Source organism: Teleopsis dalmanni, chromosome X, assembly GCF_002237135.1.
Source record: "Teleopsis dalmanni isolate 2A chromosome X, ASM223713v2, whole genome shotgun sequence".
NCBI classification, from domain to species: Eukaryota; Metazoa; Arthropoda; class Insecta; order Diptera; family Diopsidae; genus Teleopsis; species Teleopsis dalmanni.
The window spans coordinates 10,541,000-10,561,380 of NC_051848.1; the positions used below are offsets into that span (position 1 = coordinate 10,541,000).

The 20,381-nt window shown below is 33.0% G+C and overlaps 6 protein-coding genes across 6 annotated transcripts; 3 read left to right on the forward strand and 3 right to left on the reverse strand.

The window, feature by feature from the left end:
* The first annotated feature begins 2,360 nt into the window (after nucleotides 1-2,360).
* Nucleotides 2,361-3,851, forward strand: LOC119662036 (AN1-type zinc finger protein 2A). Its single transcript, XM_038071574.1, has 4 exons — nucleotides 2,361-2,560; nucleotides 2,628-3,030; nucleotides 3,094-3,226; nucleotides 3,305-3,851. The coding sequence occupies exons 1-4, from the start codon at nucleotides 2,506-2,508 to the stop codon at nucleotides 3,473-3,475; spliced, it is 762 nt and encodes a 253-aa protein (XP_037927502.1). The 5' UTR covers nucleotides 2,361-2,505; the 3' UTR covers nucleotides 3,476-3,851.
* Nucleotides 3,852-5,902: 2,051 nt separating this feature from the next.
* LOC119687756 (conserved oligomeric Golgi complex subunit 3) lies at nucleotides 5,903-9,734 on the reverse strand. Its single transcript, XM_038102203.1, has 9 exons — nucleotides 9,114-9,734; nucleotides 8,522-9,055; nucleotides 7,969-8,462; nucleotides 7,767-7,906; nucleotides 7,530-7,690; nucleotides 7,347-7,476; nucleotides 7,113-7,288; nucleotides 6,499-7,047; nucleotides 5,903-6,438 (listed from the first exon to the last, which is right to left on the reverse strand). Exons 1-9 carry the CDS (start codon nucleotides 9,267-9,269, stop codon nucleotides 6,061-6,063), a joined length of 2,718 nt encoding a protein of 905 aa, XP_037958131.1. The 5' UTR covers nucleotides 9,270-9,734; the 3' UTR covers nucleotides 5,903-6,060.
* A 1,122-nt stretch (nucleotides 9,735-10,856) lies between these two features.
* On the forward strand, nucleotides 10,857-11,521 carry LOC119662140. Its single transcript, XM_038071696.1, has 2 exons — nucleotides 10,857-11,044; nucleotides 11,111-11,521. The coding sequence occupies exons 1-2, from the start codon at nucleotides 11,042-11,044 to the stop codon at nucleotides 11,450-11,452; spliced, it is 345 nt and encodes a 114-aa protein (XP_037927624.1). The 5' UTR covers nucleotides 10,857-11,041; the 3' UTR covers nucleotides 11,453-11,521.
* A 361-nt stretch (nucleotides 11,522-11,882) lies between these two features.
* LOC119661900 lies at nucleotides 11,883-12,827 on the reverse strand. The gene is made up of 2 exons (XM_038071410.1): nucleotides 12,526-12,827; nucleotides 11,883-12,463 (listed from the first exon to the last, which is right to left on the reverse strand). The coding sequence occupies exons 1-2, from the start codon at nucleotides 12,526-12,528 to the stop codon at nucleotides 11,912-11,914; spliced, it is 555 nt and encodes a 184-aa protein (XP_037927338.1). The 5' UTR covers nucleotides 12,529-12,827; the 3' UTR covers nucleotides 11,883-11,911.
* Nucleotides 12,828-14,561: 1,734 nt separating this feature from the next.
* On the forward strand, nucleotides 14,562-18,076 carry LOC119687419 (exocyst complex component 2). The gene is made up of 10 exons (XM_038101721.1): nucleotides 14,562-14,781; nucleotides 14,841-15,458; nucleotides 15,523-15,737; nucleotides 15,861-15,995; nucleotides 16,065-16,212; nucleotides 16,278-16,441; nucleotides 16,519-16,958; nucleotides 17,032-17,328; nucleotides 17,388-17,804; nucleotides 17,871-18,076. The coding sequence occupies exons 1-10, from the start codon at nucleotides 14,673-14,675 to the stop codon at nucleotides 18,007-18,009; spliced, it is 2,682 nt and encodes an 893-aa protein (XP_037957649.1). The 5' UTR covers nucleotides 14,562-14,672; the 3' UTR covers nucleotides 18,010-18,076.
* An 88-nt stretch (nucleotides 18,077-18,164) lies between these two features.
* LOC119687420 lies at nucleotides 18,165-20,021 on the reverse strand. The gene is made up of 3 exons (XM_038101722.1): nucleotides 19,681-20,021; nucleotides 19,342-19,613; nucleotides 18,165-19,259 (listed from the first exon to the last, which is right to left on the reverse strand). Exons 1-3 carry the CDS (start codon nucleotides 19,766-19,768, stop codon nucleotides 18,264-18,266), a joined length of 1,356 nt encoding a protein of 451 aa, XP_037957650.1. The 5' UTR covers nucleotides 19,769-20,021; the 3' UTR covers nucleotides 18,165-18,263.
* Between the last annotated feature and the right edge of the window lie 360 nt (nucleotides 20,022-20,381).

Below are 20,381 nucleotides of genomic sequence, written 5' to 3' on the forward strand. Positions count from 1 at the left end.
TATAAATACCTACAAAAACTCAAACACGTTTAGATTTATTTATTTAGTATAATATATTAAAATTGTTTTAAGTTTAACACTGATGCCATTCTAAATCCACAACTCTTAATCATCTTAAATAATTTTGCGAACATTAACACAATTTGAAAAAGAAAACAATTTTCAATTATCGTATAATCTACTATTTACGCCGTACAAATAATTGTAATATTCCTTGTTCGTCTTGTACTGCTAAAAACTTGTTCACACAGCAAATCATAATATTATTTCTTACATTTGTTTTTGTTTTTCCGCGTTATTTTGTTAAATGCGATTTTCTCGTTTTCTTGTTCAAGCCCTAAAACCAATTTTATGTAATCTTAAATCTTATTTAAATCTTATTTAAATTATTTAAATTTAAATCTTATTTATGTAATCTTAAAGAAGGTGTTTTGTTTTAGTAAATATTTGTAACTAATTTTTAATTATGATGAGTGATATGTACTTTAATAATTACTAAGAATTTATTTTTATCCGAAGGAATCACTTCGAAGTAGAAAATTATTTTTAAAATTCATTTGCGATATGTGTTTAAAACGGTTTAATACATATTTGCATTTTGTGAGTTACTTGAAACAACATACACATTTATTTTTAATTATACTTTTAGAATATACAACGCATACATGTAGGAAATTAAATATCGTAAATATTCATTTTTACGATATTTTTTATATATTAAAAATTTATTTTTTGGTTTTAGATTAGGGTAATTAAATAGTTAAGAAAATTGGATTTAGCTATCGTAATGTTCTTATTTATTATATGGTCATCACTACACATTTTATTTTAATTAAATTTTAATTTAAGAATAAATATTTTAGTTGTACTTGTATATTCTTGAATTTGTATTTAATTGCTGATGATAATCTTTTTCTATTTAAGTTCTTAAATAAATTTAAAAGTAAAACTGATTATATATGATAATATTATATTCCTAATTAGAATAAAACTGAACACATCCGTCTTTCATTCCTATTGGCTGGTTCTAGAATATGACTTATTAACAAGACAATTTGTTAAAAAAAAAATCAATTAATAAGTCTTATCATTAACCTCTTAAAATAAAAATCAAAAAATAATAATTCAATTTGAATTGTATTAAATTTTTCAAAAATTATTATTTGCATTTTACTTTTGTACGCATAAATAATTATTACATTCAGTTATTTATTTTCAAACGCAAAAATAATTATTATTCTTGTCTTAACAACGACAAACTCAAAAATCATTATTATTATTACAAAAAATCATTATTACAAACCTAATTTCATATTTTTATAAATTTTAAGTATATATATTTATATAAATAAAATCTGTATATGTTATGTGTATATAGACCGTGTGCGAGTTCGAGTGAATTGATCGTAAATTGAGGAAAATAGTGAATTATGTCGGCATGGCAGTGAATGTTGGTATTTCGAGAATTTCCAGTATTTCGAGAAGGGTAAATTAGATAAAAATTAGGTGTCACCATTATGAAAATTTTATAAGATGTTTGAAAAATAAACGAACACATTTAAAAACTTTTAACCAAAAATAATAAATAAGTACAATAAATAAATGAATAAATATTTGCATACGTGCATTGCAAAAAATCCCTAGCAAATTTCAATTTAGGTCGTGTGCGAGTTAGGCTAAGTTGATGCTAAACCAAATGGGAGATTTTTTGCACTGCACATATTTAGCCATTTATCAACACGTATCGACACATCACTACATTACCGGCACAACTTAGAATTTCCCTCATTTAGAACGCAACTTAGCCTAACTCGCACACGACCTTACTTTACCTCAATTTACTCAAACTCGCACACGGTCAAAAATGTTATATTTTATATTTGTAAAGTTAAAGTTAAATAGGAATTAAGGACGTGTGCAAATTAGGTTGATGCTAAACCAAATGGGAGATCTTTTGGGATTTTTTGCACAGCACACATTTAGCTATTTATCAGGACGTATCGACACATCACTACATTATCGGTACAACTTAGAATTTCCCTCATTTAGAACGCAACTTAGCCTAACTCGCACACTTCCTTAAACACTATTTAACATAATTCAAAGTAATTTTGTATTATTAAACATAATTTTTATCTCTAAACTTTTCATGTTATTTGTTGTTCTTTAATTGAATAAGTTATGCGTACAGTAAAACTTTTTTTAATATTTCAATTATTGCTAATTGAGGTACGCTAAGTGTAAAGTATAAACATAGAATGGCAATAAATTTCTTAACTGTCTTTAGTTCTCAAGTACGGGCCGCTTTTTGTAGAAAGTTCGACATTTCTATCAGTTCTCTATTTTGTTAAGTCATTTTCTGCTGTTGAATATAATATATAAGGTGTCAGGCAATCAGCAATCAGCAATCATACAATTCGCGAACGCTCAAGAACGTTGTGGAAGTTTATGTGATAAAGAGTTTGTTGACAATTTTTTATTGTTTAAAAGGAATTAGGAATTAAAATGGAATTTCCACATCTTGGTGAACATTGTAGTGAGAAAACTTGCAACAGACTTGGTACGTAAAATGGAAAACTAATTTCACCAGGAAAAGCAAAATTGCATACTTATTGTGTTTATTTTAGATTTTCTGCCCCTAAAGTGTGAAGCATGTGAAAAAGTGTTTTGCTCTACGCATTTTACTAATCACGGTGACTGCCCTGGTGCTTTAAAAAACGTTCAAGTTCCAGTGTGTCCTTTATGTGGAATGCCAGTACCAACAGCACCAGGCGTGCTCCCGGATATAACAGTTGGCAGACACATTGATAAACAATGCAAATCGGACTCAAAGAAAATATTCACAAATCGATGTAGTCACACTGGATGTAAACGCAAGGAACTGATACCTGTTACGTGTTCAATATGTAAACAAAACTTCTGCTTGCGCCATCGCCACACAGCAGATCATGACTGCAAATCTACTAATAGCTCAGTCAATTCAACAAATAATAAAGTACAAACTGAAGTTAACCAAAGAACACTTGCTGCGTATGTATTATAAATTCGTCTTATTCATTTCATAATCGTGATGATGATTTGTATTTATTTCAGCAATGCGGCCGAATATCGTCGTTTGAATAAACCAACCTCGTTGTTTAGTACAAATGCAAAAACCAATGTCCCAGCAGCTAAAATGCCACCAATTGCGCAACGTACACATATGCAGAACCTTCAAGGAAATATGGTGAGTCACTATATTAGATCTTTAAATGTTTGTTATATATATATGTATATATGTATTGTCATTTTGTTTTATGTGCAGACGGACGATGAAGCTTTACAACGTGCTATTGCTCTTTCAATTTTGGAGCTTGACGAATCCGCTGACCGCAATCGCCTTAATAATTCAACTGCTCAACACAATGCTACAGTACCTATCGTCAGGCAAAACGCCCAACAGACAAACGATAAAGACAAATGCTCGTTATCGTAGTCAACGCAAAGTGAAAATGACCAAAACGACTATTAAGAATCTTAAATTATTATAAGTTATACACTTTTAAGACTTACTTAACTACAAACTAATTAATTAAAATCATTCCTTGTAATTGAAATGAGAACACAATTAAATGATGTTCAAAGCAAGCATTGCATGTCGGCTTGGCCATGTTATAGCTAACTACTAGAAAATGGAGGCAAAATGTTGACTATTGTCCATACAATTTTATTAATTTTAATTAAACTCTAGAGAAATTTTTAATTATTGTAATGTACAAAATACAAAAAACAAAAAAAAAAACTGTCGCAAACAAGGTTTCACCTGGTCCAGGAGATGGAAACTATTTTTAATATTGGTTATTTCGTTACTTGTTATTGCCTTAATCGCCATAAAAACAATTGTTTCTTGTCATATCTTGACAATATCATTTCTATTGATATCAGTAAATAAATAAAATTTATTTAATAAGCAGCAAAGTGTTTTGTATTTTAAAAAGCATTTCTGAGAAATCTACTGAACATTCAAACGTTAAAAATATCATTTAATGCTGAAGAGATTCCATAAGGGTGTAAGATAATCGCTGCAGCCTATAATATTTATGTTTATTAAGTTTGTAGTAGACTCCTGAGGACTTGTAACTTATATATAGTTATAACCTAATCTAATGATGACTAGATGACTTCTGTGACTCAACACACAAAATCCATTTGGTCTTACAACGATGATAGGAAACTTTTTTGGATTTGTCTGTAATGAAGATTCAATTGTGTTTCTTCCTTCTTATTATGCATTTGGTGACTTGGTTATTGTGTCGTTATATATAAATGATCTAATCGCTTTTACTTTATAATTGAAATCGAAAATTAAATTTTTGTTACTTTTGGCGATTCAAATATGACTCGAAAAACAGCTTTCTAATCAAATTAACCATACGGTAAATACTAATTATTTTGTTAACAATTTTCTATTAGCGATAAATTTGTTAAAAAGTACATACATATGTACGTATCTATGTATGTAGGTATATGCCAAGCACATTCATGTTAAGATAAGTGTTTAATGCAAAAACTGTTTAGTTCTAGAATTTTCTTTACCCAAATGGAATTCCGTTTCGATAGAAAATTTTAAGTCGATATTCTTGATAAGACGAATAAAAAACAAAACCAGCAATCAGTTTTGATTCCAACACTGGTGTAGGAGTCATTGGTTTCGACAGTGTAAAAAGATATCACTTTTACTGGATGCGTGCTTCACTGTGTTTCAAACAGACTCATGACATTGGATACATGAAATAACCAAGCAGCATGAAGAATTTGTCCTCGTGAAGTGTTCACAACACTCTTGATGGGTTGTTACAATAAGCTGCAGCTATTGGTAAGCCAAAATCGGATAGTACTTTGCTGAATTCCGACGTCATGTCATACTAAAAACCAATGGCAATGGATGGGATCACATCAGTCTTATAATTTCGTAGCCCTCTTGTGATATTAGTTGACCCAAAATTAAGTCTATGAGCAATAAAATTGAAGGGTTACAGGTAAACATCGGTTAAACACATTTTAAAGTCTTTTGACCACAAACAGTCGTCCTAACGTTACCTGTTAGGACATTTTTAACTCAAGTTATCAACTGCAGCTATAGCTATATAAAGGTTTAAACTATCTCAACAATATGGAAGTGTTTGCAGTGACAGAAAGTCGTGTCTGCCTGGGAATTGTGATGATACTTCTAGTCATATTGTTGGAAATTGTTGGACTTTGCATTGGGTTAGGAGAAACAGACTGCTGCGGAAGCTGCTTATCCCGTTGTGTACTTGGAACTCAACAAGAAAAAAAGATGAGTGCTTTTGATAAATTGTAGTACAAAAGGGCTGCTATGGTTAAAGTGTCTCTGTTCCATTGGTGGACGTATTTTTGTTAATTATCCATTTATTCTCAATACACCACTAAGATTTCCATGCCTATTCATACCATATTTGAGCATAGTAAGCAGTTAACTACGTATGATACCGTCGCTAGAAGTAATGCCAAAAATATTGTGTAATGCTCATTTGAACCGAAAAAGTAGATTTGCTTCATAGAATCTTACTTGACTATATCAAAAAATTGCTTTTAGAGCTTTCTCTAAGTTTCAGTCCTTAAAATAGTCAAGCTCCAAATCCTTAGAACAATCACCATGTTCTTGTTAACTGTGATATCGCACAATGGGTTTGCCTGGGGGATCTAAATTAGGTAGTGTCTTTTGAAGACGGACCGCCACTTGCATCTTCATCTTAGAATGTTTGACACGCAGCGTCAGCAGTTTTATCAAATCAAGAGCAACCAGACTTCTAAATCGGAAGCTTTACCTCTGATAGGAATCAATAAAATTGAAAAACTATATTTACTAAAAAAGAATTGGAATATTTTATTCAAAAACAGCAGGAATATTTCCCAAATAAAATAGAAGCATAATTTGGTTAAAAAAATAATTAAATATTTTTATATTGATTATATAAATAATAACAATAACGATATTATATAAGTGAATACAGAAATATATATTGATAGGTAATTATGACACCTGTTTTGTCTGGAATATTATACTTTTTCAATTTCAGAAGTTCGGTCAGGCGAAGCGGGCATAGTCGTTGAGCTTGCGTCAGACTCTGAAATTTCTGGTACATTCTCTATTGTTGCAGCAGAACTCTCAGAATTATTTTTTTTCTCTAAAATTGATTTGCGAGTCATAGACGATGTCGCATGGCTTGGGTTGTTGCTCTCATTCGAAGATGTGCTTATTTTGCGCGGCACATGCGAGAAGTTAGCAAGGCCTTCAGCTGCTAAAATGCTGGCACTTGACAATAGAATAGAGACTTGTTCAGGTGACGGACAACTAGTGATAATCAGGTCATCAGATGAGTAACCATTTGTGGTCAGCAATTGTTCCAATTTCACAAAAGCTTGCATGACGTTATTCTATAAAGCAAGTAAAGTAAATTAGCAAAGCTGTGTTCGTAGCTGTCAAGTTGTACTTACGCGTATTGGGCGAAATATGATAAACTCCGTATCACGATTGCTCAGGTACAACTGCATCGATCTCTGTAGCCCGGCTAATTTGCTTTTAATCAAACGTTGACTCTCCTGCACTGTAACGCTGATATGCTGTGGACTGGCCCAGCTAGTTTGACGCAAAATGTATTTAGATTTGTCGTTATCAGTTTTTGTGTCAGCAGTGAGTTCTAGTGCTTTATCCAGAAATGCCAGAACTGGACCAACTAACAATTTAACGGCATTTCTAATGAACTCTTCGCAAATGCTCTTGAGCTGTCGATCAACTTCTTTGCGAGAGTCTAGCAAATGTTCTTTTATTTGAGGTGTACCTTCCAATAGAAACTCAAGTAAGGCGTTATTGCTGCCCATGGAAAACAATTGCTTGCGTTTCTGTAATAAGCCAAAGGCAGCAGTTTTGACTTTACTAAAATCTAATGAGGTCTCCTTTACGGTGAAGTCAACACGGAACGGTGCTATTTGTTCACGAAGTATTAGTAAATGTTTGATTTCGAAGAGCTCACCGTCGATGACTGTCTGTGGGCAGAAATCAAAATCGACTATCAGACCAGTTTACTATGAATTTGCTAGAAAAAGCTTACCTTGTTCGCCGATATTTTATTTCTAGCAGAAGCTATGCTTTCTATACATAGCTTTATTGCCTCTTGTGAAAGACCTTGAAATATAGGACGGTCAATGCATCTATACAAGCGTGAGAGGCAAACTAAGGTGCGACGTACTGTCGGATACCACATGCCGTGCAAGTCGGCTGGCGAATCTAAATAAATTCTCTTTAATCTATATGCTTATACCAGTTTATTAGGTTTTTAATTTACTAGTGCTCCTTTGGCGATAAGCAGTGTCCACACTTTCAGTGTCGAAGGCGCTTGAGGCTGTAGAAATCAGAGATGATCTTGAGTCAGACCTACGTAAGTGTTGAGCTTCTTGAAGTGATAATGCTATGCTCTATAAGAAAAGGGATTGTATGCAATCCTTGTATGTATGAAGATTATGCTTACCTCCATCATTTCTAGCTTCTCTGGATATGCTAAGTCACCAGCTGAGGGACTGTAATTTAATATATCAGACTGTAAATATAGATGTGCACGAAATACCAGGCGTTCCTGTACATCTTGCAAAAGTTGATGTACAGTATTAGCAAAAGCTTCCAAAGGTTCAGCTACAAATATATGCGTAAGCGAAAAGTTTAAACGAAAACAAGAGAAGTCAAGAAATCAGAAAAGATAGAAACTTACGATTTTGTTGTACATGTTCCTCTAGCATTTCAATCCTCAGAATTGAACACACTTCTGCCAAAGTTTCTAAATGATTTATATGTATTACATAAGGACGCAACGTATCATATAAAATGGTGCAAAGACCCTCCAAATAAGTCCTTACGAATCAAAAGCAAATAATAAGGTAATCTATCCAATGTACAATTGTTTAATCACTCACCTAAACTGTTCATTGCCTTTGGAGAAAAACTGGTAATACAAACGATGTTCGTCTTGACAGACATAGACTAGGAACCCACACGCGCTGCGCATCATAGAGCAATGATCTCCTTTATGTGTGGTTTTTAAATCTTTAATAGCGCTGCTTACAGCAGGTGACATAATGCTGGCTCGTTCATTAAAGTACGCTTGCTGCAGTTCATTCAGTAGTTGCTCATATTCCACACTTTGCTCAACACGTCCTTCAATCAACAGAGTAACACGCTTAATTTTCGCAGCTGAAGTTTGGTACTTGCCATAGTAGAGTGCAAAAGCAGTATCAGGTGTTGTTATTGCCGCTACTTCATTTACGGGCAACTGCGACTGCTTTGGATGTAAGGTAGCATCAGTCGCTTGTGTCAAAACTGCTATGACATAGCTCTTTATTAAAGTTATGGCTTTTGATAAGCAATGCTTATACTTTATTACAAACATTGCAGAATCTTTAAATTTCGGCTGCAAAGAAAATTTATATTAAATCAATCAAAATTCAATGTGAAAGCAAGGATAATTACATTCTGTTGCAAGTATTCTAAGCATTCGTCAATGCGATCAAGACAATCTCGAAAGACCTCACTCGCCACAGACAGTGTGGGACTAAGCAAGCGTTTTTGCAACAGTTCCACTTGTGTGAAATACCGCAATCTTCGTTGAATCTCATCGCTTAGGTCCTGACACTTTTTTTGCTCATCGATTAACTGCTCGCTTGTAGAGTTCAAATTGTTTGTCTTTTCAAACACAAATTCATATTCACCACTTAGTGTGTCCAATTGATGCGTTGCGTCATTTATTTGCTCTAACATATTGCAACATTCTGCGCTCAGTAGCTGCAACTGTTGCAAGTAGCGGTGAAAAGAAGTATCACGATAATCACAAATTTCTGCATACACACGATTGTACCACAACATGAAATCGTTAGAATTAGATATGCAATATGAGTTCTTTGTGGTCAACTCTTTGTAGGATGGACTTATGAAGGAGAATTTCACATCGCCATCTACTTCCGAGATGTCTTTCTCTGTAGCAGAGATTTCATCCAACGTTTTATTCTAGAATAGAACATTGTTGTTAAGTATATTAATAGTTAGATTAAAAATGTTTTATTACATCATCTCGCCAAGCATTAAATAGTGTTTCGATTAATTCATCCTGCTGTGCATCCAACTCAACCAATGGGTTGTTTTTTGTGTCCCACTGCAAAAGCCGAATGTGAATTTTGCGCAGATTTTCATTTTCACTTTGTGCACTGGCGACGTCGTTCATTGTCTTCAAATTGACACATTAAGATTCAAACGTTTTTTTAACGAACTAAGCCTATCACAGTACGTGAATTTTGTAGTGGGATAAATACAATTGCCTACATCAAACAAACATAACAAATCTTTCCATGATATCATTGACGCGTAGCTCAATTTTGACAAAACAAACACAACACCGTATGGCCACGCAATTAAGAACAATTGGAAATGAAACTGTCAACTTGAGTTCGCCGTGCTACAAATGACGTATAAACTTACCTGATATAGATTTAGCAAAAAAATGTTGATCTTTTTGCATTACATATAAGGTCTGCTCCACGAGCTGCTTGTAGTAAAGCTCAAGTAAAACGCAAGTAAAGTACAAACTGACATAAATAACACAAATAAAGTGCCAAATTACGCTCTTTACACAGATTTTAATGGAACAGTTTTGTGTAAAGTTTGGTGAGAATACCAGTGGCGCGCAAATAAACAATACAAAAATTTAAATTCAAATCAAAATAGCTGATTCACACATCAACACAAATTTTATTTAAAATAAACTGTACGAGTAAAGTCTATAAACCATTTTCAAATTTCGATAGGGATATTACACTCTCTCAGATGCTCTAATTTACTCGAAAATTTGCTGGTGGAATGCACTTGTGTATACACAGTGCTTTGCTAAAGTTAGTTCCCAAGCATCTAGCGTTTTATATCGTTGCGGGTTTTAATTTTAACTGTGATTATTGTTGTTGGAGTTGGTGGATTTCTTTTTATTTATTTTATTGCATTTTGATTCTGTTTTTATATATTTTATTTAAATTTTTGACATATTTGCTTACTTTGTAAACAAATGTCGTGACGAAATTGACAACGATATGTCATTTCGATATGTAAGTACCAAAAACTTATTGACAATGTATTTTTTTAGTACTGTATTCAAGAAAAGGTATTAAATAAAGCTTACTTTCAATTAAAATTGGACCTTAGTCGTGCCTACATGAGAGAGTAAGCTTTGGTAATTGGTTTTAAGCTCAAAGTGGACTTCAACCACAATTTGACAACAAATTAGAAATGGAAGCTTGCTTTTTAAGTAGCAATAAACTTATGATGATTACATAATCACTACTGGTGTAATAGAAAATTAATAAAAAAATCATTAATTTATTTTTGTTCTTCAGTGTAATTTCAAATTAAAGTTATACTAATTATTGTAACTTAAAACATTTAACATCATATTTACATTGACGCAATTAACACAATAAATGTGTGTGTAACACAATAAATTGTGTGACAATAAATGTAATTTTATATACAAATTTCATATAAATTTGATATAAAGTGATGTTAGTTTAATAGCATATAATAAATACATTAATTGTAGATTATATAACTTTCGTGAAAATATTTGATCTTTAAACAAAGTCACGTTTTGTTGTTTAAATAAACAGAATTTTTTATTTTAATACATTTAAAATATTTAAAAAAAAAATGTTAATGTTAATTAAAAGTTATTGCTACAGATATAATTAAAATACATATTAATATAATTTGAAATTTCCTGCGCATTAAAAAGGATACATTTTTAGAAAAAGTTTTTATTCCGTACCACACGCCGAAAAGAAGTAGTTATTGAACATAGGCAAAACAATTTATTAATCGGGTTTACTCGGAAATATCAAGTTGTACGAATCGAAATCGTGCAGAAGCGTTCGCAGATTCCTACAGACTGGGCGTAATTTTTTAAATTCCTCGTGTAATTTATCACCAATCAAGTTTTGTTAACTATCAGTCATGGTAATATATTTATATATGTTAATCATTATAAGAATATAATATAATTTTATATTTTGAATATTTTAGGATCCGGAAACTGGTGACAAGTCCATAGACCTAACCAATACTATGCCATCGCCTAATTTTCTTGATTCAATGGATTTTGGCGCTGATATCATGGATTTTGGTTCTGATGATAATGATGGGTCTAATGAAGAAGATTTAGGCAGGTCATCGTCTTGCGGCTTTTACGCTGATCTCATACGTTACATGGCAGTACGCCGCCATACTGATAAGAACAAAAAGTTTTTTTCAATCTCCAGTTGGATGCAGTCTGCATTTCGCATTGGATTGGTATCGCTTGCATTGTATTGGGGTTACAAAAAGGTTAAAGGAGGACTGTTGTCTATTAAGTGGACTAAACCCTAATTCTTTTTAAAAATACTATTCAACAAAAAGAATAAATGAGCTAAAAATGAAAATTTTTTTAGTTTAATAATAAAGCAGATAAAATAAAATAATGTTTCTTTTATTTATACATTTCTTATACATATTTTTATGCTTTAAAATATGATTAAAGAAATTATTATGAAACTTTTGCGAAAATGAATTGAAAATCTTAGTAAAAAAACATGGCTGCTCTGGAAAAGTAAATATTCATTTTGCAAGATATATTCCTTCACAAATGAAATAATTTTTACTTCAATAAATAATAATGTCAAAAAAATTAAAATAATATTTCTTTTATTTATACAATTTTATATTTTTTATATATTTTAATAATACATAGAATAATAATTATTTAAACTTATCAATGATTATAATATGTTTTTATTAAATTACAAGCTTAATTTGCTTTCTTGATTTTGTTATAAAAAATGATGTTACTTATGAAAACATTAGCTTTTTGCAAGCACTGGGAATCCCAAATATATTGATCCACTTAGAAGTTAAAGTTCTTTGTTTAATTTTGTTATATCCCCAAAACAATGCCAGTGACAAAAATCCAATGCGTACAAATAAACTTGTCCAGTTGAATATTGATAAAAAAATATTATTTTTATCACCAGGGCGACGATAAGGCAAGTTTTCCGACATTTCTGAATATAAATCAAATAAAGATGACATGGACAAGTTACTGCCATAAGAACTCTGAAGACTAGTAGAACTCTCGGCAACATTGTAAACGCCCTGAAAATTATTGGCACCTCTGATGAGGTCATACCCACCAACAGCATCAGAATCATTCGTATTAGTAGATGTGTCAACATCAGCAAAACCATTCATGTCATCTGAATTGTTATCTTCCGGATCAATTAATCCAATAAAGTTATTAAAAGCTTGAAAATCTTCTCCCATCATCAATGTGTCAAGATTCATTGAATCATAGATATACACATTACGGGCTGATGGTAAAGACTCATCATCTGTTTGTAAATCCTAAAAAATCAAAAATAAAAATTTTATATCATTTTTATAATAATAAATAAAAGACAGTTTACCATAATTCCACACGTAAAAGTTATTGCTGTAGATAATTCAAGCAATTTTTGAATATATTCCTATTTTGCACTAAACGAAAACTTCAAAAGTGTTAAAGTCCGCAACGCGTCCGATTCGAATGAGCACAGATTGGAATTTGATTACTCGAATCTGAAGTTTCCCAGTGAACCCAATTAATAAATTTTTACGTCTATGTTCAATAGCTATATCTTTTCAAAGAATGGTACGCAATAAAATCTTTTTACTGAAGATACATCTTTTGAATGTGCGGGAAAATTCAAATGATATGACAAAGTGTAGTAATGACGTATAGACAGCCTTACTATGTTTAAAAATATTTTAATATTTTTGATTATGAAAATTTAAATACAATGTGAGAAAATATTCATGATTTGTATAAGTATTTTTGTTTTTTTATTATTATTTATTTTGTTGCTTTTTCTATCAGACATGCCGATTATTTTATATTTTCACTGCGATGTCTTATCTGCTTCAAACTTGTCTATTGTGAATGAGTTTTGGATATTCATGAAAACTTAGAATCAGTTATCAAATATATTTATATATATTATTTATTTTTGGTTTTAAGTTTATATTTTTGGTTCATAAATTCTTAATATTTATATATTAAATCTGGGTTTAGTTTTTGAGTTTTAATTAAAGTTAGCTTTGCTTCGCAGAAACCGCCTTCACGGTAATCCCTACGTCAGGTAATTACTGTATAGCAATAACATCCTTTCCTTCCCTCATTTGTCTCCAGTTTTGGCTAAGATATATTATTTGTCTAAACACAAAGCCTTCTGTATTGTAATGGTTAATGTATAACCACAAATGGTCTAGTGATTTTAGTGGGTTTAAATCTCACGCTGTGGCTTTCGATGCTTTCTACATACCGAAAAAAAAAATTGTTGGTTATTGATTTTGCTGTACACAAAAGCAAAAAATATCAAAAAAGTGCAACGAACAAAATTTAAAAATACAGTGAACCAGGTTCTTGAATTCAATTTTATATTTCTATTAATAGTTTTTTATTTATTTCAAATTAAATCAAGTTACACGCTTCACTTTACATACTAATAATCAGCTGATATTTTATCGTATATCGTAAAAATTATTAAACCTGTTGCCTCGTTGTAAATTAATTCAAAACAAATGCACATAAATTTGTATAATTTTACTAAATTACCTAGCACTGAAAAACCCTATAGAATTTAGAAAAAATAATTAATAAGTTTTATTTTTTTATACATAAAAATGGTTACAATTGTTCAAATCTACGGACGGACAGACAATAAATGGGATGCGCCTAGAAGTAGTAATAAACCTTTTGGAAAATAATATTCATAAATTTTAACAATGAACATATTTTGTTTATGTAGAACTGCTAAGGTATATTAAGAACAATTATTTACTTATATACTTGAATTTATCGATTTAAAGTATCATCATAATGATGTCATAAAAATTGACTGTTAGAATTATCGTGATTATTTTAACACAAACTGCTGTCAATACCAAACATTTTGTTTGTAAAAACACATCAAATGTTTTTAAAAATTAGCTGTTCAATAAAGGTGAGAAAGTCAATGATAATAAGTTATTCAAATAATACAAATCGTGGTCAAGAAGTTTTAAAAGAAGAAATCAGTTTTTTGTGAATATTCATTGAAAATATATTACAAAATTCTAGTCGTCCGCTAAAATCATATTCAAAATCAGCATTCCATTTATTAGTAAATTTAAATACTTGAATAAATAAATTAATTTAAATGTATTATATGAATATGCTTACCACTGTACTTATTTTGTTTTCTTTTATTTAAATCAATTAGTTTTTACTATTTACAATGTCCAAAAATGTATTTAACATATTCCAAAAGTGATGCCAATTTGTTTTAACCAGACTTAAAGCTGTTTTTTTACAACTTTGAAAGAAAAAATTGCGGCTAATATTACGTACTTATACGACTCTACTTACAAAAAGCGCTATTAGTTTGAAAGTGTAACATCTAGTAATTGTTGTTAATGGCTGTGGAATTTATTGTGAATGAATGACGAATAAAAATTTGAAGTCTCTGAAAAAGAAGATTAATAACTCAATGTCTTAAATAAATTATTATATTTGTTTAAAGAAAATCTTTCAAAAATGGCACCACAACCTGTGGTTACAGGTTTATCACCCAAGGAGGGTCCACCTGGAACGCGAGTTATTATACGAGGGGAGTTTCTGGGCACAAAAGCATCAGATCTAATCGGTGGGTGGTGTTATTAAAAATAATATAAATACAAATGTAAATTTTGTTCGTGTGCATAGGTTTAAAAATTTGTGGCTGCGATTGTTTATTATCAGCGGAATGGAAATCTACTAATAAGATAATAGGGCGAACAGGGCCAGGTAAAGGGAAAGGCGATATTATAGTAACAACGATAAGTGGAGGACAGGGCACGTCTACTGTGCAATTTCGTGCCTATCACGAAACTATCGGTGGACCGTTAAAAGAATCAGCGGTTTGGATAGAGGAGTCGCCTGCACAGAATTTCGCTTGGGGTCGACGATCCTTGGCGCCGTCTGCTTTAACACAAGAAGATCCTTTGGGACTGTCAATCGAAGGAAACGAGCAAAAAATACCAGAAGACCTGCGCGATTTATTACCTGAGGCGAGTGGTGATTTATCACAGGAGAGCTTTTCACCTGCGTGGTTCTTACTTGAAAATCACTTAGCAACGTCTTTTGGTGACTTGAAACTTGGTTTGTCCTACTTAAAACGTAAAGTCGAAAGTCAAAAGGAAGGACAGTTGTCGTTTTTAAAATCCAATGCTGGATCTGTTATTGATCAACTTGACACTCTGATGAATATACGTGATAAATTGCAGGAAGACGGTCGTTTGTATGGAAACGAAATGCTAAACGTCTTGGAGGATTCGATACAAAGTTTGTAAATTCCGAATTTGTTATATTTTTTAACGAAATCTAAAATTTTCATTTGTCATAATAGATTCGATAGCGGAGTCGCAGAAAATATTCACAGATGTCCTAATACGTAAAGAGAAGGCGGACTCGACAAGAGCGGTTCTATTTGCTTTGTCGAGACATAAATTCCTATTTTGCTTACCAAACTCGGTGGATAAACGAGCTCAAGCTGGTGAATATGACATTGTAGTGAACGATTATTCACGAGCCAAAAATCTGTTTGGAAAGACGGAAATACCTGTAAGTTTGTAAAAAGCCCAATAAAAAAAGCAAAAGTAAAGGCTTAAATGAAAATAAAATTAATTTTTTTGAAAAGTATATTTAAGTATTTTTTTATAATTTTGTTTATTTTTTATATTAAAGGTATTTCGAAATATATTGGAGGAAGTTGATCAGCGCGTGGTACAAATTCGAAAGCAACTACATGAAAAAGTTGTGCAAATGCCCCAAAGCATTGAGCAGCAGAAAAAACTTATAAAAGCTTTAATAAATTTAGAGGTATTATAAATAGGAAAAAAGGAAACCATTTCAATTTGAAAAATACTATTTCTTTCAATCTATTCGAAGGTTCAGCAATCCGGTACCAGCATAGGTGAAAAATGGCGCAATGTAGATCCTGCATGGGATGCTATTGATGCGCGAGCCAAATATTTGGAATATACATTTAAGCAAACATTTGAGCAATATAGCAACAAAGACAGTGCCGCCCAAGAAAGTATGATTTGTGGCTATAAATAAATGAACAAAAATTTATTTAAAATAATTTTTAAAATTCCATAGAAGGAAAAAATCGTGATCCAAATCTGCCGCCGGCGCGAGTATTGTTTTGTGAAGAAATATGTGACATTGCCGCGTCACAGTTGCCTGAAATGTGGCGTTTGGGGCAGTTGTACTTTACAGGCGAGCTGCGAGGGCCCAATGACCCTAAGCCAGGTGACTTTAAGGTAAGCTGTCTCATCAAGTATTCAGTTTATAAAGTGCATAATTATTAATGGAATGTTGTCTGCTTTTCGTACTATAGCGTATGATTTTGAATGCCATAGAAAAACTTTGTACATATCTACGAGTCGCTATACTAATCAACTCTGATTTGCGCACAATAAGGCAAACTACCGGTTTATCGTGGCCTATTGGTTCATCATCAGCAACACATCAGTTTTTGCCCTGGGTAACGCAGTGTTTGCGTTATACACGCATCACCTACGCCGCGCTTATACAGCTGGATTTACCGTCGGAAGCTTTAGATATCATACAAAAGTTCATTGATGAAATACGTCTATTTTGCTTAACGATTATATTTAAACGAGCTATAGAACGTTCTGCCAAGTTAGGTGAAAGAGAAACCTGGGAGATGGGTGTGGAAGACTTCCCTGGTGTGACCTTGCTACCGAGTTATTTGGAAGAGCTTATTATTGAAACTTTAGATGAAGTGCAAACATCTTGTATGAATCCTGAAATAAAGTCAGAAGTTTTATTTGAATCTCTACTTAATGTTACTTAAATTTATTTTATTTTATTTTATTTTTTAAAACAGAGAAGGCAATTTGTTGGAGCCTCGTTCTGATGGTCAACGCGAGATTTCTACACGTTTACAAGAGTTCCTCTTATCATTTTGTGCAGTTATCGAGGAATTAGCATATCAGTCGCACGATGAAGAAACTCCAACGCATAATATATCGCAGTTGCTCGGCTATCCGCACACTGCTCAAACTTCAGGACGATTTTGGTGTTCGACAGTTGTGACTTGGGAGCAGAGAATGCTTTGTTGTTTGGCCAATTGCTCATATTGCAACAAAAGTTTCTTTCCGCATGTCGGCGAAATATTTGTCAAGTAAGTTGACTGTAATTGCGTTCCATATACACTTAAGAACCTAAGTCCGTTTATTGTAGATATGGTTATCCACTACCTACTTTAGCGATTGAGGCTTCGCGCTATGCTGTAAATGAACTTTTTACCAATTTACTTGAAGCTTACGTTGAACATAAGGGAGATCCACTAGTGGGCACCATCGAGCCCTCTATGTATTTGGGACGCTTTCAGTGGGACAACGAAATGGAAATTGGCAAATTACGGCCCTATGCACATGAGTGCTGTGATAACTTAGTTGGCGTTTATTCGGAGATTTTCACGATTTCACCCGCGCTGCTTAGACCAATATTGGAGCCTATAGTGTTAACGGTTTCTGAAGAGTTGGCAAGGCTCATGAGTTGTGTACAAAAATTTAGTTACACAGGCGCAATACAAGCAAATGTGGATATACGTCTCATACACGACGTGTTAAATTATTACACAAACGAAACGGGAAAGTCAGTAGAGAATATCTAAACTTTTTAATATTATTTAACATTTTACATTGTTTCTTTTTTTTAAAGGAATTATTTCATGGAAGCTCTGGAAGCTATAAATCCTCCATTAGACTCAGCACAGCTTAAGAAGGCCGATGAGATTCTAGAGCATGCGAAGCAAAACATGAGACTGCAGTTGATGTGCTTTTCAGTGAAAGATCCATAAAAAATATTGGGTTCAAAAGTTGAATAACCCTAGGTGCGAAACAATTTTAATGTTATGTACCCATTATCTAACGAAACTCACTGCGTCCAACGCTTGAAACCACAAAAATTCCATTTCTATTACTTATCGAGTATGTAAAACTTTTATGAAGTACATATTTTATTATTTTATTTATTTATGTTAGGAAATCTAGTGTATATATCTATGTTTGCTTGTAACGCATGTTATTGTAAGTGTGCTTATCAAATAAAAAATTAGAATTTAAAATCAAAATTGAAGTCGTCTCCCATATTTTCAAACTTATGTAAATTATCCTTAATGGCCTGCTCTACGTCTATGGTGTTGAATTTCTCCTGTAGTCGCATTTTTATAGGATTCTCGAGCGCGTCCATTATCTGATATCTTAGTAAGTTAGGTAGTACATTTACTACGAATTCCATAAGATAATCCAAAGAGCCAGCGCCATCACAACGTACTTGTATGTTACCCAGCTCTATTTGCAGGTCGTTAATTTGCGGACGTTTTCTGGTATCGAGAGATTGACTCACATTTACAGTGACCCGCAAATGCTTCACCGAGAACTGGACATGCCCAACACGAGACACCAATCCACAACCTACCTGCCACTGTCCAGCACCGATCAGTTCCTGTGTACCTACACGTATGCTCAGTATTATCGTGTTATTCTTCATTGCAACGATGATATCTCCAACGCGATAAAAACTGGCTATTCCACTGATCCACGTATTTGACAGCTGCATGCTAAAGATACCTACAGTGCGATTATAGTCGGGCAAATGATATGGGTCGTAACCCATCATGCGGACTTTTTTACGTCCCTCCGCTATGGCCATGTCGAGGGGTGTAATTGAATTTGGTAATAGCCGATCTCCCATAAGCTTGCCAATATTCTTGTTGATCTCTTCACGTAATTGCTTATCTGCTTCTTGTAACATAAATGGCTTCATTGCGTCAAAGACTAGATTCGGTGCCGAATTCACAATACCCTGAAATACGGATCCAAGAAAACCAAGATTTTCAAAGTCCATGGACATATCGGAGAATGTTATATCCATTTTAATGCTTTCAGTTGTTAGGTGCCCGTCGCGCTGAACTGTTAGTGTTGCAGATCCCTTAACAACGACCTTCTTTAATATAACATTAAATGGCCCACTGGCTTTGGAGAAGAACGAACTTAGTGTGTAAGAGCCCTTAACAAGCATTTCGTCAAGTTGTATACCAGCGTCAACCTAAAACATATAAGTGCACAATTCATTAGGATGTGTAATTCTTTGAATACCAGAAATCAAAGAATTACATTATATTACTAACCCTCATTGCATTTAAATCGGCATTTATGTTCTGTATACGGAATTTTGAAAGTCCATGTGCCTTCACTTTGATCATATTCAAAGTGGCCATGCCTAGACTTTTCTTCATATCAGGCACGTCCATTGGATCGGGAATCGGCGCACCAGGAAAACCGACTGGATCTTCTTGCTTGTAGTGCTCAATCACTGCAAGCAGTTGAGCTGCTAAGCGATTCTCACTCACATCGATGTTATGTTCGTCTATGGAATTAGAGAAGTCCTCCTCGTGCTCGTCTACTCAATATAAATCTTTTTCAATAGAAAAAAAACTGATTATAATAAATAAAAAATATAAAATTACCAGTATCCTGTCCATAAACCGCTCCAACAATTAAAAATATTGATAAAATTAATAGAAATTTCTTCTTCGCAGTCATATTTCTGTTCATCTAATTCGTTTCCGTGCTGTGCCTATTTATCGTCTTTATTTAAGTAAGAAACTTTCTAAGCTAGTCCAATTTTCTAAGCTACAATCAGTGTTGCTTATCAGTAGCGATTGTAAGCAAGCGATGAACGCCGAGATGAAGATCTGTCAAAACAGTAAATCAGAATTGATTCTCTTGTGTGCCCCTGCCTTGCTGCACATCAAGCAGACAGACAAGTAGAAACTGTCTTCACTTATGTACTCAACAAGAACTGCACGACAGTCGCAAAAAAACACTGAAGATCGTTTTATGAGATAATTAATCGCTCATCTGCGGGTGAATCGCTTCTAATTCCGTGCGATAATAGAACGGAAAACAGAAAACAGAAAACACACAACAAACTTGTGGTGTGTGTTGTGATTAGCATTCGCGAAGGGTATCGTTTTCTTCGATTAACAGAGCAAAGAGAGCAGAAATTCGTTCGAATCGTTCACTTAATTTAAGTGAAGTGAAGCGAGCTATACGATCCTCTTGTTCCTCTTATTGGTGACAGTGATAGCGAGGCTTCGGCACATAAAACAACATTGTGACAATCCTCTGGTTGTGTTTTTATTGCAGAGCATAATGCTCTTCTTGT